The following is a 19,004-nucleotide window of genomic DNA, read 5'->3' on the forward strand; positions in this document are numbered from 1 at the left end:
GTCATTTCTTGTGTTCAATTTGCTTATCAGTTCATTTGGTTTCTGAGCCTCGCCTTCCAGTTGCAAGATTCTACCTTTTAAACTGTTATTTTCTTGCCAGATCTCTTCCATTTTCCTCAAAATCTCAGATTTGAACTCTTCCATAGCTTGTGAGGAGTTTTCCTTATTTGGGGAGGGTCTGGATGGTTGCTTGTTCTCCTCCTCTGTTTGCTCGGTTGTCTGGATTTTCTCTGTGTAAAAGCTGTCGAGTGTTAAAGACTTCTTTTTTTTTGTTATTATTCTTTCTCTTCTGAATTTCCTGTAACTGATTAGCCATCATTAGCCCAGCAGCTTCTCAGGTTTATCCTCACGCTCAGTGTCTATCAGAGATCTATTGGCTCCTGAGGTCTGAGTTCTAGTTTTTTCCAAGGTCAAGCCCCCTGGTGGATTCCCTTGCTTGATCCTCTGCTGGAGGTTTCTTTACAAGTCTCAGGGAGCTACTTCCACAGTCCTATACCCGTCTGCACTGGTTCCCCACTTAGGCTTTAGTTCCAGGCTGTGTCTGCCTCCACCCACGCCTCTGCTCAGCCGGCACCCACGCCTCTGCTCAGCGGGCACTCTGCACCCAGCGTCCACTCTCTGCTCCCGCGCGCTCAGATTTCGCGTGCGTTCTTGACTTAGTGGGGTCCTAAGTCTTGCTGCTCTCAGGAACAGGTCCCAGAGCTGCCGATGACTCGATGGGTGCCCCAAACTTGCTCTATTTCTTTTTAGGTGGGTTCGGAGCTATAGGTGAGTGTGGAGGGGGTGGGGGTGGGGCGGTTGCTCAGCCCGCGATTGAGTGGGAGCCCTTTTTAGCCTGGAAATGTCTCGATTCCACGTACCTTCCACGCTGTGCCCTGTTTTGGGGTTCCTCCGTTCGTCTGGACTTGTTTTTATGTCCCCTTGAGGAGTTTTGTGTGTTTCGGTCAGGAGAGGTTAAGAGCTGCTTCTTACTTTGCCGCCATCTTAACCCGGAAGCCAAGAATGATGTTTTTAAAAGAAAAAAAAAAAAAACAAATTATTGGTACTAAAAATGAAAAAGGAAAAAAATGAAAAAGGTAAAAAAAAGGTGATGTCATAATGAATGTAGAAGAGATAAATTATCTGAAACTATTTGCTCAATAAGAAAAACAAAAAAACTGATCTGAAAATCTAAATGAATTGGATGAATATTTAAAAAAATATAAAATGCTCGGATTAGTAGAATAAGAAACAGAGAGCTCTCAAAGAAAAAAACAAACTACAGTTCCAATAGATTTATGAGTGTATTCTATTAAGCATTTAAAGAACAATTCATTCCATTATTACATAACCTGAAAAAGAAGACAAGAAGAGATATTACCAGATTCCTTCTATGACCCAATACTACACTACTCTGCTCTAACCTTCTTCCTCTTATCCAGCACTCTAGCTGCTTCCTGGGATCCTTGGCTTCTGATTAGTGAACTTTCACTGGAACTGTCCCCTCCCAGACACCACATTGCTGCTTCCCAACCATCTTCATGCCATTTCACCCTACTCATCCTCCACCCCATTTTCTACCTCTAGTTCTATGAACAGTAATGAGGTAAACAATGCCATTTGGGCAAAGCATGTAAATCAATTGTCCAGTGACTATATTCACCATTCCCATAACATCCCTGACCAAAAGTAGCCATCTCTGGCCACCACTCCTTTATGTGTCATCTTTCTCTATTAGATTATAAGCTTTCTGAGGGCAGAACCTGTCTTTTTTTTTTTTAATATATTTACATGCCTACCATTTGTCATAGTGCCTTCTGCATAATAAACAATAAATGTTCAGGTAATCATTTGAGAATTAGTTAAAGGATCTTATAATCAGTGAGGATGAATAGAAATTTTTAAAGAAGCATATTTGAGTTTATTAATGAGAAAAAGATCCCAACAAGTAAAGCTGTTTCAAAGTAGAATATGCAGCCTTGAAATGTAGTGCATTTCTCTCAATTGGAGAACTTTGAGATGAACACTTGTCAGCTGTGTTATAGTAGGATTTTTTTCTGTTATAAATTAGACTGAATGGCTGATAGAGTCCCTTCCAGTTCTAAAATTCTGTAATTCTATGAGCTGTTTTTGCCACATAGCCAGCTCACCTCTTTTTTGCTGTCATATTTTTTGTTGTTATGATATCCTATAGTCGTTATTGATATACTTCTTACTATTCCTATATAGTGTTATTGGTAATATATTGTAGTATGCTCATATCCACCATGCACTTCCCTATTGTTCTTTGGGTGATCTGTAATTTTTAGAAACTATGATATTCCATAATCTTTGTCTTTTAGTTCTTAGAGATTATAATAGTCTATGACTCAGAACCATATGCTATCCTTGAATGAATATTAATATTAAAATGATCAACCTTTCTTTCAGGAGAAGGTTGGGGTCATTAAAAGTACCACAAAGCATATAAACACTTGTCTTTTTTGGATTATAAGCACTAGAAACAGGAGAAGAATCAATTGGATAACCACTTATGATCTCTACCAATTAAAAAAATATTGTTTATATGGTAAGAAACTGTCCACTTAACATACTTTTGTTTTAATAACATTAATCTTACTATTGAAAATGAATTGGTCAATTTAGGGGAGGAAGAGGAAAAGGAGGTGAGGTTTTAATTCTGTTGTTAAATATTTTAAATGTTGCTTTAAACCACTTCAAAAGTATCCCAAAATTATACCTAGCTTTCTCTTTAGCTTCTGCTACAGCTCAGAATCTCATAAATTTATTTTATGTATTTTCTGTTAATAGATACTCCCTTCGGAGAGGTAGTTCCTTCACATTTCTAACACCAGGACCACACTGGGATTTCACTTTGGTGAGTAAATGCTTTTTGTATACTTAACAAAGTCTTGCACTTGGAATCCTATAGATATAATGTTCTTCATGAAGTATATACTGAAGTATTTTAATTGCTATAACATAGTTATAAGGAGAAAGAACACAGCAACACTAGACAAACTCAAATGGCATGTAGAAGTCATAAATTAAGAAGCACATTTTAAGATTTTTAAAAATTCTCCAAATTCAAAAGATAAATTTTAAAAATTATTTGTAGGTTTTATGACCCCTTTGGTGAACCACTTCAACCTTACACTGACTTCTTCTCTCCAGTCTTATGTCACCTTTTCCTATCTAAGATTTTACCCTGTCAAGCCCTAGTCTTGGATTATTCCTTCCCTTCACTGCTTTTGTTCCTATTCACTTGTTGATGGAGGAAGCTGGAGATCAGGAAACTGCTTCATTGGTTCCACTTCATTTTTGTTATGCACCTGCAGCCAAGCAATTCTATGCCTCCTTAATTATTTCATTATCTCACTTACCACCAGAACTTTTGCAAACTATTTCATCCCTTTTCAAACCTTGAAAGTGCTAGGGTTGGAGTCGGGAAGACCCAAGTTTAAATCCAACCTCAGATAGCTCATTGGTTGCATGACCTTGGGCAAGTCACTTATCATCCACCTGCCTTGAATTTCTTCATCTGTAAAGTGGGGGTAATTATAGTACCTACTCTCCCTCCCCAGAGTTTTTGTTAGGATCAAATGAGATATTTATACAATGCTTGTCACAGAGTAGGTGCTTAATAAATGCCTGTTCCATTCTTGTTTGGCACTCCCACTTTTTCATCTGAGGACTTTGTCATATATTTCACTGAAAAATTGAGATCATCAATGTATTTGGTCCTATTCTCCCCTCCTCATCTCACATCTCCTAGATATTTACTGGTACCATCTCTTCCTTCACTATTCACATATAGAAGAAGTCCGTCTTGCCAAGTTAAACCTTTCTGCATGCATCCTTGATTCCATTCCATCCTGGCTTCTCCAGGTGATTGTCCTTTCTATCATTCCCCTGTCTCTTTTGTCTTCATTTTCTCCCTTTCTATTGTTTGCTTCCCTCATGCCTACAAATATATCTTATCCTCAATAATCTTTCAATTGATCTGTCCATCTTTGTTAGCTATTGTCCTATGTTGTTCCTTCCTTTAATGGCTAAACTTATTAAGAAGGCAGTCTATAGTCTGTGCCTCCAGTGAATGAATATTTATTAAACACTTAGTATATATGAGGCACTGTGAGGATATAAATACAAGTAAGATGAAAATATTCTCTGTCCTCTATTAATATGAAAAATGATAAAGGCTGGTATAATAATATAAATTAGTATTTTAATTAAAGCCATGCTGATAGATAAAATCATTAGATCACACGCTTGTAAGCATTCAAAACTGCCGCTTCCATTACTGTCTCCTGTTTCCTGGCCAAGAGCCTACTCGCAAAGAGGCCACTCCCTCCTAACGCAGGAGATTTAAGCTCTTCCCTGCGTCAAGACGTCGGCCTCCCCAAGCCCAAAGACCCGGAAACGGAAACCAGTTGGACCATGTTGGATCACAGTCAATGTAGTTTTGATACATTTCCCATGTCCATAGAAATATATACATTTTTAGATGGCATTTTCCAAATTTCACTTTTACACCTCTAAGACCTTATTTTTAATGAGGGAAAAATACATAAAAGAAAGTCTATAAAGCAGAAAGGATGAAAGGAGGAAATAGAGAAGTCCAGAGAATAAAGGGTGGCTGGTCCATTTCCTTTCCTCTCACTCTTAACTTTTTCAAACTGGCTTCTGACTTCATCATTCAACTAAAACACCTCTCTCCAAAGTTATTAATAATTATTTGCCATATATTGACCTCTTTGCTGCCATTGACCCTATCAAGCACCCCTTTAGCTTTTCATGACACCACTCACTCCTTGTTCTCTTCCTCTTCCTCTTCCTCAGTCTCCTTTGTTTTTTAAATCAGATTATACCTACTAAGCATGGGTATCCCTAAGCCTCTGCAGTGTGTCTTCTATGTAGATCATTCTCAGATTTATTTTCCAGCCCCGACCTCCAGTTTCTCATCTCCAGCTTTCTATTGGACATTTCAAACTAGATATCTTGTAAACATATTAAATTCAACTTGTCCAAAATGGAACTCTATTTTCCCCCAATCTTTCCCCCTTCTGAACTTCCTATTCCTGTCAAAACTTCTTAGTCACTCATGGATTTAAAACTTAGGTCTTATCTTTGCCTCCCCCATATCTAATAAATTGTCAAATTCTGTCTATTCTCCCTTTGAAATATCTCTCACATCCCCTCCTTCCTCTCATCTAACACCACCTGCTGCAGGCCCTCATCCCACCTCAACCATTGCAGTACCTTGCTGGCTGGTCTCCCTGCCCCAGATTTCCACACTCAATGCATCCTTCTCTCCTCTATCAAAATGTTCTTCTTATGTTATAGATGTGATTATGTCTCCTCCTACTCTGAAAACTCTTACCTCTAGTTTCAGATATTAAACTCTTTCTTACTTTTAAAGCTTTTTAATAACCTGCCTTTTTGTACTTTTCTTATACCTTTTCCTCCACAAACTTTGTGATCCAGTGACACTAGTCTCCTTGCTGTACCTTGCACAGTATATACTTCATCTCTTGACTCTATGTATTTTTACCAGCTGTCTCTCATACCTGGAATTCTCTTCCTGCTCTTTATCTCTTGGCTTCCTTAAAGTCTAAAGTCTCACCTTCTGCAAGAAGCCATACCTGTTCCTTCTTAATTGCCTTCGCTTTTAAATTACCTTCATTTAATCCTGTATATTTCTTGTTTAGTTGTTTGTATTTGTCTTCCCCCGCTTAAGACTGTCAACTCCTTGAGAGCAGGAACAGGTTTTTTGGGAGGAATTTTGCCTTCTTTTTATTCCTATCACTTAGTACAGTGCCCTATCACTTAGTACAGTGCCCAGCACACAATAGGCATTTAGTAAATGTTTGTTGACTTGACTTGATTTGAAAAGCATTAGTAATGATTATAATCCAAACTATAGTCTTTATACATATACTTGCTTATACCATATTCCTATTTTTGTCTTGTTCTTTTTAAAAGTTTGGTTTTCTTTTCTTTTTTAAAAATTTTTTTTAAAACCCTTAACTTCTGTGTATTCCTTGGTGGAGGAGTGGTAAGGGTGGGCAATGGGGGTCAAGTGACTTGCCCAGGGTCACACAGCTGGGAAGTGTCTGAGGCCAGATTTGAACCTAGGACCTCCCATCTCTAGGCCTGACTCTCAATCCACTGAGCTACCCAGCTGCCCCTTGGTTTTCTTTAAAGTAATAAACATATACTAACTTTTATAGTTACCATAGTATAAAGCTATTATTGTGTATATTTCTTCAGTCAGTCAACAAACATTTATTAAGTACCTACTCTGTGTTGGAATCTGGGGCTATAAATTTCAAAATGAGATAATTTCTGCCCTCAAGGAGCTTATATTCTACTAGAGAGTGCATAGTCATTACAGATAAGTGTTGTAGCCTATATTTATAGACTATATGGTAGAGAAACAACATATTATAATGGAAAAGGTTTTAGAATTAGAAGATAAGAGTTTGTGCCCTGACTTTAAAGCATTGTGACCTTGGGCAAATCTTAAGGTCATGGATCTACAGCTGAAAGGGCCCTCAGAAGCCACCTAATTCAATTTTCTTGTTTTATGGGTGAAGAAACCATGGCCTAAAGGATTACCAAGGTTACCCAAGTAGTATGTGTCAGAGGTGGTATATGAACCTAGATCTTATGACTCTACATCTACATCATTCAAATCTGTTTTGATAAACTTAATAAAAGATGCCTCCTACCCTTCTCTTTCAGTAAACAGTTTACTCATAATCCTGTTTACCATGTTTAATAAAAGACCAACTTGATTAAAATTGGGGATAAGTAAAGTAATATCCTCAACGGGCAAGGATGGTTAAGAGCAGGGGTATTTGCTTTCTTCCCTTTAGAAACTGATCATCTTTCATGTAACCAAAAGATAGAAATGTATCTGCTTTAACTTTTATTTCTTCATTTTGTAAATGTGTTTTGATTAGATGATCTCTAAGGTTCTTCCTAACTTAACATTGTATAATTCTATAACCAAAATGTTGAATTTTAAATAATAGACAAAAAAACTATTTATGCAACTTATATTGGAACATGGTAACAAAGATTGTTCTAAAGGTAACATTTATTCAGGTAAATAAATTAGGTCTACCAGTCTATCCCCCTCACTCCCCCTTCCTTCTTTTTGCTGTTAAGAGATAGACACTAAATTTGTAATTTCTATACAGATTAGGGTGTCCTCTATAAGATATAGCCATAGAGAGTTGCCTAATTCTAGAAGATTGAGAGGTTAAGGCACTTGAACAGTGTCATACAGCCAATATAAATTAGATAACTAGAACCAAGGTATTCCTGATTCTGAGACCAACTTTCTATTCACTATACCCTGCTGCCATTTAGCTGTTATTTTATAAAACCATATTTTCTTGTGACTTTCCTCTTAAACTTTTATATGTAAGAGAATATCTGTAATTGTGCAACTTAACTAGATTATATGGAGTTGCTTATTTTTTAAGTTAAATATTCATGTTAAATTTGAGGATTTAAATGATTTTTTTTCTCTTTTTATAGAAAAGAAAACGAAGAGAAAAAGATGATGATGTTGTAAGCCTTAGCAGCCTGGATCTTAAGGTAATTCATTCTATGATTGATGTGTCTCTGCTCAAGCAAGGCACTATAAATATACTAATCTTGTGCAGAACTATGATTTCCTTGGTATCAGGAATTCCCAGTGAAAAAACTCCTTGATCAAGGCAAATTAGCAATTTTTCTGTAATTTATGGTCTTAGCAAGTTATCCAAATCTATGAATATATTCAAATAACATTTTATTTATCACATTGTAAGACATTATCTTGTAATTGTTGTTGTATTACATTAGGATGTAAGAGTGGTATCTAAGGTTCCTACTGAGTTATTACTCCATCTGAGTATGGAGATGGATAGGCTCCATCTGAGTAATGCAGGTTCTCTCTGTATCTTACTTTGTAATAAACAAATAAAATAATTTATTATTATTATAACATAATAAACCTTTGTGAATATCACTATCCCAAACAAAAATGAAAGGAATAATAATGTTTAAATGATTAAATGACACATATATATAAATAATACTTATTAAATCAAATCTAAAAACCAAACACGTGTCTACCTAGGTCTGGATGAACTTGGCAAATCATGGAAACATGTTTCATTACAGCAAATTGGTTTTTTAAATATATTCTCTAAGATGTGTACATTTTAGAGTTCTGAAACTTTTGCAGACCTTCTTAAGACAAATATTGACTAGGAATTAAATATTTTTAGAAATGGTATTCTGCCTTTATATCCTTCTAGGTTTGGATAAATGTCAAATCTGTTCTTTATTGCTATTATAAGGAAATATCATTATAGACTTATATGTATTTTTTGACCTAGAAATTTTATAGCACTATTCTAGTTGCAAGGATAAACTTGGCATGGTGGAAAGAGAGTCAGTCTTTAGAGTCAGGAAAATTTGGATTCAAGTTGTGTGTCTGATACAACTAGCCATTATGATCCTAGAGATGTCATTTAAACTTTTAGAGCCCTAATCAATTCTAAGACTATTAAGTTACAGAGAAGACACTGATCTGAATTAGTGGAGGAAGTTCCTTACCAAGAGGCCCTATCTTGAAGAAATTAAAATTCTACTTAAAGGAAAAAAAAAACAACAAAAAAACCTTACTTTAAATGAAAAATATTTCCTGAAGGATTTATGCAGAAAAAATATATGAAGCAAGTTACCTTAATTTTTATTTTCATTGCAAGTGCAATAATATCTATAATGTTAATATTTATGTATAATTACAAAAAATGACCATCATGTAAAAAATACAACTCTTCTGATTTATCCAAATCTAGATATTTTCAAATTTGTTTTATCTCTTGGGGATAGGGATGGTTCTCCCTTCAATACAAGAATGAATTCTGTTCAATTTGAGGGGACATACTGATTTGGGGACTTGTTTGCAATATTTGTACTATTATATTTGAAGAATTGTTATGCTTTCTTCTACTTTAGCAATTCATCTTTTTATACATTTTACATTTTTGAGGTATTAGAGTTGGCAACTCAGAAATTTTGATGTCAAAATTTAGGTGGGATTAATATATAATTATTGAACTAACGTAGTGGATTATTGTCTTTCTTGGAGTAAGTTCTTGGGCAATAATAATTGAACTAAAAATTGCATATACAAAGTTTATGGTTCCATTTTATTTAGAAATTAGAACCGGAAAAAAAGTTCACATTTGGATACCCCATTTTGGAGATAATCGTAATGCTAATATTCACTACTCCTTTAAGTGTTAGGAGAGAAGGACACATTTTCAAGTCATTGACTAGTTAAGAGAAGAATATTTACTTTAACACTGAGAAGATACATGACAGGTGAAGAGAACATTTATTAAGTGCCTTCTATGTGCCAGGCACTATGCTAAGTGCTTTATAGTATTTCATTTAATAAATGATCTTTGGTCAACAGAGATATATTGGCACTTAGCTTCTCTGGACATGGTCTTCCTCATTGCCTGGTCCTCAAGAAAGGACATGGTAAAGGGCATGGTAATTATGAAATTTATAAATCCATCCATTCTAGGGACCCTAACTGTTGGTGGATGGGACTTTTTATGCCTTCAAGGTGCTTTGGGTAAACTTGGGCCACTCAAGTCCTAGAGTAGCTTTGACTGTTTTTAGGAAAAGCTAATTCCTAAGGTTTAGGGAAGGAGAAAGAACCTGGGCTTCCCCAAGTTATGGGAAAAGAAGCTACATTAGAGAAACACTGGCTAATATTACTTCTATCACACTCCAATTCTTTTTTTTTAATAAACAAAGTATATCTTCAAAAAATTCTATTTATATTTGACAGAAATAATGGTTGTATTTATTATTATGCTTATAGCACTTTGTTCTGCTATTTATCTTAAGTGCTTGATACATAGTAAATGTTTAATAAATACTTGTTGACTTAACTTGTTTGATATATGATTCAAATATTTTCTAACATGTTTCCTCCCATCTGGTTCATGTATTTCCTCATGTGACTAGATTTTCTTAATATAGAATGCTAGTACTCCCAACCTTTACCCTATCTTGTTCCTTTTGAATAAATTATAGTGCCATATTCCATTCCTGAGTTACATCACAATGATACTTATGAGATTAAATTTGCTTTCCTACATTAGCATCTCTAATTCACTTTGTTACTCATACTTTGCATGTGAATTTAAAATGTTTATATACAAGTGAAAAAATTTTATCTTGGAGAACAAAATGGTCATAAAAATTTTTATGAGTCAACAATATTTATTGAGCTGTTTCTTTGGCCTACACAAGATAGTGCAATAGGGCTTTGTCCCAATTCTTTAAAAGCTAATTGTGGCAGGAACAACTGAAGAGCAATTTGACAGAAAAAAAAATATCAATAAGTACTAATTAACATACAATTTAGTATTTGTTTAATGATAAAATAAATAAAAGTTTTAAACCAGGGAAAAATCATGAAAGCTTTTTCTGAGAGACTGGGTTGAGTTGGGTTTTAAAGATGAGTAACCCAGACTGACAGTACGAAGAAAAGAACACATGGTAGTTTGCATATGTAGATGTACAGGGAATGGCAAGCAAAATAAACTCATCAAATCCCATGGATTAAACTATGTCTGTAACTAATCTAAACAAATAATTCCCAGATCCATATATATGTATTTATTTAAATAGCTTAGCCTAGTCTGGCATCTAAGTCCAAGTCCGACATCACCAATTTTTTATTCAGCATTTCAAACTGGAGAAATCTTAAAAATAAATATGTTTAAAACTGAATTCATTATCTTTCTCCTTAAATCTTGCCCTCTTCCAAACTTCCTACGCTTATCAAATGCAGTACCATCTTTCTAATAGTCTCCCAAGTTTATAATCTTGACAAGTCATATACAGGGGGCAGCTGGGTGGTTCAGTGGATTGAGAGCCAGGCCTAGAGACAGGAGGTCTTAGGTTCAAATCTGGTCTCAGACACTTCCTAGCTGTGTGACCCTGGGCAAGTCACTTAACCCCCATTGCCTAGCCCTTCCACCTTGGAACCAATACATAGTAATAAGTATAAGGAAGGTAAGGGTTTGAAAAAAAAAAGAAGTCATATACAGAAGATGAATGAAAATACAAAATGGTGGCAGAGTCTAGCAAAATAGCATTAGTACTACTAAAGCTTGAAATAAGTGATAAATGACAAGGAAAACTAATGATGGGAAGGGGGAGGGGGCAGGGATGTAATTTCCAACTATACAAGATATCCCAAAAGTCTTAGTTTAGTTTTAAGCTTTCCTAAAGATAGGACTACTGATTAAGGATGGCATAGCCAACAATAGAAAGAAGGCATAGTTGCTAACTCTTATTTTGTTTCTTATTTGTTTTATCTGCCAGAAAGAATGTTGTTGGACTATCAAAGCCAGTATATAAATAAGTAACATTTATGTAACACTTTAATGTTTGCAAAGCCCTTTAAATGCATTGTCTCATCTGAATCTCATGACAATCCTATTGAGATATTACATATATCATCCCCATTTTGCAGATGAAAAAACTGAGATTTTTAGAGATTAAAATAACTTGCCAATGGTCACATAGCTAATAAATATAAGAAAAAAAAAACAAACAAGCATTTGAACCCAGATCTTCCTGTCTCCAAATCTAGCACTCTAAATTCTGCACACACACACACACACACACACACACACACACACAGATAGTAAGAAAGTACCCTTTGTTTAGCTACATCCTAGGATATAGAAAGAAGGGGCAGATGTCTTTAATGAATCACTACTAGTGACTTCTAACAAATAGTGGGTAGTAGGAAATATATTTAAAGTATTATGGAAGGGCATATATCATCTTTTTTTTTTTAATTAGAAGAGTATAGTCTGCAAACAGTAGATAAGCAAGCTTGACTTTTATTCCTACCAAGATACTAGGATTAGAATAAGTTAAATGTATAGACCCAAAGAATAGTTATTAATGGTCTGATATAAAATTGAAAAGAGATTTCTAGTTAAGAGAGCAGCAGGAATCTATGCTCAATGATTTTATTAATAACTTTTATAAATGCATAGATGGCATGCTCCTCAAATATTCACCTTGGACTAAGATGGGAGGGATAGCCAATGGACTTAGATGTCAGGGTCAGGATCAAAAACATCTTAGCAAGATAGATCATTGGACTGACAAATAGGAGGTAACTTAATAATGATAACTCTGAAATCTAATAGTTGGGCAAAAAAATCAATTTCACAAGTATAATATAGATGGGGTGAGACCACTCAGTCATTCATCTGAGAAAGTTTTATTAGATTTTAAAAGCTCAGTATGAGTTAGCAGTGTGATGTGGCAGTCAGAATGACTATTTCAATTTTGAACTACATTTAGAAATATGTACTGTGCCCTGGTCAAACTGTATCTGGAGTTCTTAATTCTCTTTTGGATATCACAGTTTTGAAGGGTCTTTTTGAACTAGAGATCATTACATCAATGATAATAAAGTACTTCAAGCTCATAACATATTGGTTAAAAGAATAGGGACATTTAACCTGAATAAGAAAAGATTTTGTGAGTGATGCATTAACTATTCTACAATATTTGATAGGACTACCAGATTGGAAAGAAAATAAAAATTGAGTCCCACCATTTATTAATCATCAAGCTGGAGCAAAATATCCACTCTGAGCTTTGGTTTTTTTCATTTGTCAAATGGGGATAATTTGACAAAAAAATTATTAAATATCTGTTTTGCATAAGATATGAAACTAAGAGAGAAAAAACAGTCATTTACTACTGAGGTTGGATGGACATGAAGAAAGTAGGCAGGGAGAGGGAGTCACAAAGTATGTGTGTGAGAGCAGTAATAGCAGGGGATTGGTATATGAAGAGGTCATGATAAAAGTGGGAAAGCATTCCAAGATGCATAGAAAGTGGCTTGCACAAAAACATCAGGTTTGGGGACTAGCTGGAAGTTCATTTTGGATGTTTCCTAGAATGCATGAGAACTTGTGATCTTACCTTTAGAAAGCTAAAGTTGGAAGTGTCAGGAAGTTTATACTTATTGAATACCTGAAGATCAAGTACTCAGGAACCACACTGTAGCTCTGTAGCTACATGCTAAGAAGATGCAATTTCAGAAGATGTCCGAATATGGAACATCCAGGCTTTATGTCAGGCTGAGACAATACTCAAGTGGTTGAGGACTTTGTAAAATGTAAAACACTTGTATAAATGTGAACTATTATTCCTTCACTACTTCACAGATCTGTGATTTCATTGATATGGGTCCATCCACAGAGATTGCCATCCCTATATAAATTGGTAAATAGTCTTAGAGAGTCACTGTGGTCAATTCACCAATCTGCAAACAATCTTGAAGCCGTCCAGCAGCTTCACGAAGATTCCTAGTGGGTTGGACACTTAGAAAGGGGAACCAAGGACGGAGTGAAAATGGGTTACGGGTTAAGGATTAATGGAAAGAGAACATAAGGCGAGAATAAAGATACGCAGACACAGAAAGTTTTGGCATAAGGTAGACAGACAGCGAGTAAGCTCTGATGGTCAAGAGCTTCATGGTTAGGAGCTCTGATGGTCAAGAGCTCTCTTGCCAACTGATGTCTTGTCACTTTTATTGGGGTTACAACAGTATGGGGGGAAGGGGAGAGGCTGGTGGCCTGATACATTAACATTATGAGGTAATCATCATAAAATGCAAACTGCCTAAAACAATAAGTAGAGCTAAGATCTGGATCCAGATCTGATATGGCCTAAGGCATCTACTGATGTTTGATACCTATGTTAATTGATCATAGAAGGAAAAGTAAGGAGACTGAGATAACTGACTCTCTTCTGGGGTGTAGCCTTAGGGAAGGGCTAGTGATTTGGCAAGGTCAACATTCAATTTGACTCAAGATTGCAGGGATCAATCATTAGCAGTATAAGAGTTAGGTTTTTGAATACTTCTTAAAATAATGTCACGATTAATGTATACCTGGATTGCTACAAATCTCATGATGAGCCTTTTATAATTTAACTAGGCTAGTTAAGGTACACCTACAAATTTTATTAAGTGCCTGCTATATTCCAGGAATACTTTTAGAACTACAAACAAAACCGGAAGCATGGTTCTTGCTCCAAAAGGAGCTCGCATTCTCATAGGAAAGACAATATGCAAACAACTACCTAATATAAGATATTTAGAGGATTAATTGGAGATAACCTCAGAGGAAAGGCACAAGCAGTTGGAATTGGCTACTGGAGAGGGAAGTCTTACAAAAGGTAGGATTTGAATTGAGTCTTGAAGAAAGGTAAAATGAAATTAGGACACATACATGTATGGAGAGTAGCCAGTGCAAAGGCACAAACTTAAGAAATGGAGTGTCATGAAATAAAAGCCAAAAGGTCAATCCTATTGGATCATAGAATATACAGAATGGGGAAAAAGTGTAAAAAGTCAGGAAATGTAAGGTTGCAAAAATTTTTTAAAGCCAAATAGGATTTTATATTTGACTTTATTGGTAATAAGGAGAGTCATGGTCAAACCTACCCCTTAGAAAAATCACCTTGGCATTAAAGTAAAAGGTAGTTTGGAGTGAGGAGAAATTTGTAGCAGGTAGACCTACCAGCACACTTTTGCTATAATCAAGGGTTAAGCTGATGAGGGCTTGACTCAGATGGTGGCCATGTCAGGGGAAAGGAGGAAGTATATTTAAGAAATGTTATAGCTGTTTATTAGTTTTCAGTTGTGTTCAATTCTTCATGACTCTATTTGGAATTTTCTTGGCAGAGATACTGGAGTGGTTTGCCATTTCCTTCTCCAACTCATTATACAGTATAATATACATTATACTGAGGCAAACAACGTTAAATGACTTGCCCAGGATCACAAAGCTAGTAAGTGTCTAAGGCCAGATTTGAACTCAAGAAGAGTCTTCCTGATTTTAGGCTCAGCAATGTATCCACTGTGCCACCTAGCTGCCCTCTTAAGAGATATTACTAAGGTAAAATTGACTGGCCTTGACAAAAGATTATATGGGGGGAGGGGAGGAGTAAAGAATGGAGATGCTACCTAAGTTGGGAACCTGGGGAATAATTAGTAACTTTGGAGAGAGCAGTTTAATTAAAAGATGAAGTTGGAAACCAGATTGTAAAGAAAAAAGTGAGATTAAAGAAATTTGAAGCATCTCTTATAGATTGCCTTCCCAAGGAATTTAGCCACAAAAGGGAGGAGTCAGTGAGATGTTAGTTAATTAGGATAGATGAGTCAAGTGAGTGTTTTTTGAGTATGTGGAACATCATGGGCATATTTGTAGACAGTAGATGGAGATCGAACATAATGAGAAGGTGAGGATGGTAGAAAAAGCAATCTGCTGGAAAAGAATGGGATTATTTGTGCTTATTTGGAGTCTGGACAAAGAGAAAGGCTACCTCTTCATGTGAGTTGAGTGAAGAAGAGACAAAAGGTATCTATTTGGGCGATATGAGGTGACAAGGGAGAAAAAAGGTAGCTCTCAATAAATGGCCTCAATTTTTTTCAGTAAAGCATGAAGCGAGTTTTTCAGCTGAGAGGTTGTGGGGAAGGGGAGCTATGGGAGACTTAAGGAGAGATAAAAAGTTTTCAAAGACCCATTGTGATGAATAGGATAATTAGTTAAGTAGGGAAGGGTAAAAGGATTGTCTAGCAGCCATGAGGGCCCAGTTGAGATTATGTAATATAAATCTGTAGTGAATCCAGTCAGAATGTTTGTGTGACTTTTCTCTACTTTTATTAGTAACACATATGTAGCAGCAAAGGCACAGGGAATGGTGGAAATATCCATGATTCAGGCTTAGCAGGGCATAATTGACAATATGATAAAGGGGCAAGGTTTACCAAAGAGTCAAAATGTGGAAAGGATGAAGTATAGCTGGCACAGGGGTGATGGCCTGGGAGAGAACTGAGAAGTTGAAACCATGGTGTAAAAAAAAAAAAAACCCAATAGGATTTGGGGTGTCAAGGCAAAGGTAAAGATGGAATGGCAATAGATTTTGATCAGATATAGGCATTTCAGAGTTCACGAACATGGAAGTGGGTGATGGCAAGCTCAAGCTCAAGATCAGAATCACATTTCTGTGTAAAGATTCTGTGTAATTCTGTGTGTAACTGAGATGGGATAGAAAAGCAGGCCATCTGAAATGAATAAGTTGAGGAACTGTGAAATTAAGGTATTTGAGGAATTATTAATATGTTGAAGTCCCCCAGAATGAAAGAAGTTGGGGAGGTGAGAGATTATGAACCAGTCACTAAGTTTATTGAGGAAAGAAAGAGGATATCCTCCTTCGAGAAGGGATTGGAGGTTTTGGTGAGGATAGAGTTAATGCCTGCAAAGTAGGAGAAAAGATACAATGACAGTATGATATGATTGGATAAATTTCTGAATTCATGAACAGAGTAGACATTTGTGAGACAGAATGGAGGAATAGATCATGGTAAATTTTACTAATTCAAGGACTGGGATGTTTGAGGGAATATCATTTTATATGTTGAAAGTCTTCTAATATGTGGATAAATGTTGGGAAGGAAAGAATTGTGAACTGAACTCATTAAGGAAGGAAGAAGAGTATCCTAGGGTTTAGTTGTTAGCTACCAGAATCTTGATTAGGTGATAAATATGAATTGACTGAACCACAAGGGTAAAGAGTTTATTGCATGATGGTAATAGAGAAGTACCAATGAGCAGAGCAAGAGAATTTCAGCAATCCTGGTTACAGATGGCCAGGGATTCAGCAGCATCAGGAAGAAGCCAGGTCTCCATAAGTTACCTGAGTGACTTGAGTGAGAAATGAAAAGGTAAGTTTGTTAACTATGGAGCAGTAATTTTAGAGAGCATGGTGGAAGGGGCAAGGAGATCTTGAGTGGATTATAAGAGTGATTGCTGGGCAGCTGGGTAGCTCAGTGGAGTGAGATTCAGGCCTAGAGACAGGAAGTCCTAGGTTCAAACCCAGCCTCAGCCACTTCCCAGCTGTGTGACCCTGGGCAAGTCACTTGACCCCCATTGCCCACCCTTACCAATCTTCCACCTATGAGACAATACACCGAAGTACAAGGGTAAAAAAAAAAAAAAAAAAAAAAAAAAAGAGTGATTGCTTTGAATGGATTATAAGAGTGATTGGTTTGAGGAGGATGGGAATGGAGCAGGAATATGCTAATCATTTAAGAATTTGTTTGGGCAGATTATCAGTGACTGTAAGGAGGTCCTTTGAGGAATAGGAATGATTACACTGTTCAAACATATTCTTAATTGAGAGACATCTGTCAGTCACTAGGCCTAAACTTAAAGTTTTGGAAGAATCTGTCAGACCTTGTAGTTTTCTGCCATAATCTTTAAAAACCCATGATCATATCTATGTCCCAATGAAACATCATTCAATTAACAAGTATTTAATAAGCACCTTATTCTTTTCTGTACCAAGGACTATGCTAGGCTCTAGAAATACAAGTACAAAGAATGAAATTATCTGAACTTGCAATGAAGGCTAAGTATAAGCTTATACTCTTAATAGAGACGAGAACACATAAAAAGATATATAGCAGAAATATAAAGTTAATAAATATACATAACATAAAAGTAGCTAAATATGGGAGTACTATGGGGAGGGAAGAGCACCAGCACTTGGGAAGGATTTAAAAAGGCATCACAAAGAAGATAGTGTTTGAGCTGCATCTTAGAGAAAATGGGGATCTTTAGGAAGCAGAAATAAGGAAGGAGTGCATTCTAAGCATGGGGATTAGCCAGTACAAAGGCAGTGAGACAGAAGATTATGTCATGAAGGAGGATTCTGTAGGATCAAAGAATCAGGGAGGTGGAATAATGTCCAATCAGAATACAGCTTTTGTGGAGGAGTTAATATTCTTATAGATTTTATTGGGAAAAAACACATTGTTTCAAAACATGTATAATGCTGTTCTAAAACTTTTAATGGCAGCATAATTTATTTTACTTTGGGAAAAATTTTTGAATTTTTTTAATGCATTTCTAATTGTATGGTGAGAAACCCAAGATGGGTGTTAAATAAAAGTATATTTTGAAAGTATATACTCTAAAAGATAGGAATAGTTATTGTGGAGGAGTTGTATGTATGTAAACATGCAAACGCATTGTTGGTGGAGCTATGAATTGATTTAATCATTTCAGAAAGCAATTTGGAATTATGAAAAAAGTGGCTAAAATGCTTATGCCTTTTGAATGCAGAGATTCTAGTATTAGGCACATGTTACAAAGAAGTCATTGATAAGAAACCCTTATATTTACAATATTTATAGTAGCATTTTTTGTAGTAGTAAAGAACTAGAAAACATTTTCATTGATTGGTGGATTTTTTTTAAAATTTATTAATATTCATTTTTAACCTGTTTACATACTTTATGCCCCTACTTTCCCCTTCTTACCCCCTGCTCTTCCCCCACCCATGGCCGACACACATTTCCACTGGTTGTAAAATGTGTCCTTGTTCAGGGCCTATTTCCATATTGTTGTTAGTTGCATTGGTGTGGTCCTTTCGACTCTACATCCCCAATCATGTCCGCCTCAACCCATGAGTTCAAGCAATTGTTTATCTTCTGTTTCCTCTCTTGCAGATCTTCCTCTGAATGTGGGTAGCATTCTTTACCATAAATCCCTCAGAGCCGTCCTGTGTCATTACATTGCTGCTGGTACAGAAGTCCATTACATTCTATTTTACCATAGTATATCAGTCTCTGTGTACAATATTCTTCTGGCTCTGCTTCTTTCACTCTGCATCAGTTCCTGGAGGTCTTTCCAGTTCACCTGGAACTCCTCCAGTTTATTATTCCTTTTAGCACAATAGTATTCCATCACCCGAATATACCACAATTTGTTCAGGCCTTCCCCAAATAAAGGACATACCCTCCTTTTCCAGTTCTTTGCCACTACAAAAAGCTCAGCTATAAATATTTTCATACAAGTCTGTTTATCTATGATCTCTTTGGGGTACAA

At 36.0% G+C, this 19,004-nt stretch overlaps 1 protein-coding gene across 1 annotated transcript in view; it reads left to right on the top strand.

Annotated features, from left to right (window-relative positions):
- Nucleotides 1-19,004, top strand: part of NET1 (neuroepithelial cell transforming 1) — a 119,576-nt gene that overhangs the window by 34,016 nt on the left and 66,556 nt on the right. Inside the window, exons 2-3 of the mRNA XM_044679746.1 lie at nt 2,791-2,857; nt 7,531-7,590. Coding sequence (XP_044535681.1) covers nt 2,791-2,857; nt 7,531-7,590 — 127 coding nt within the window. The remainder of the gene's footprint in view (nt 1-2,790; nt 2,858-7,530; nt 7,591-19,004) is intronic.

Source organism: Gracilinanus agilis, chromosome 5 (assembly GCF_016433145.1).
Source record: "Gracilinanus agilis isolate LMUSP501 chromosome 5, AgileGrace, whole genome shotgun sequence".
NCBI classification, from domain to species: Eukaryota; Metazoa; Chordata; class Mammalia; order Didelphimorphia; family Didelphidae; genus Gracilinanus; species Gracilinanus agilis.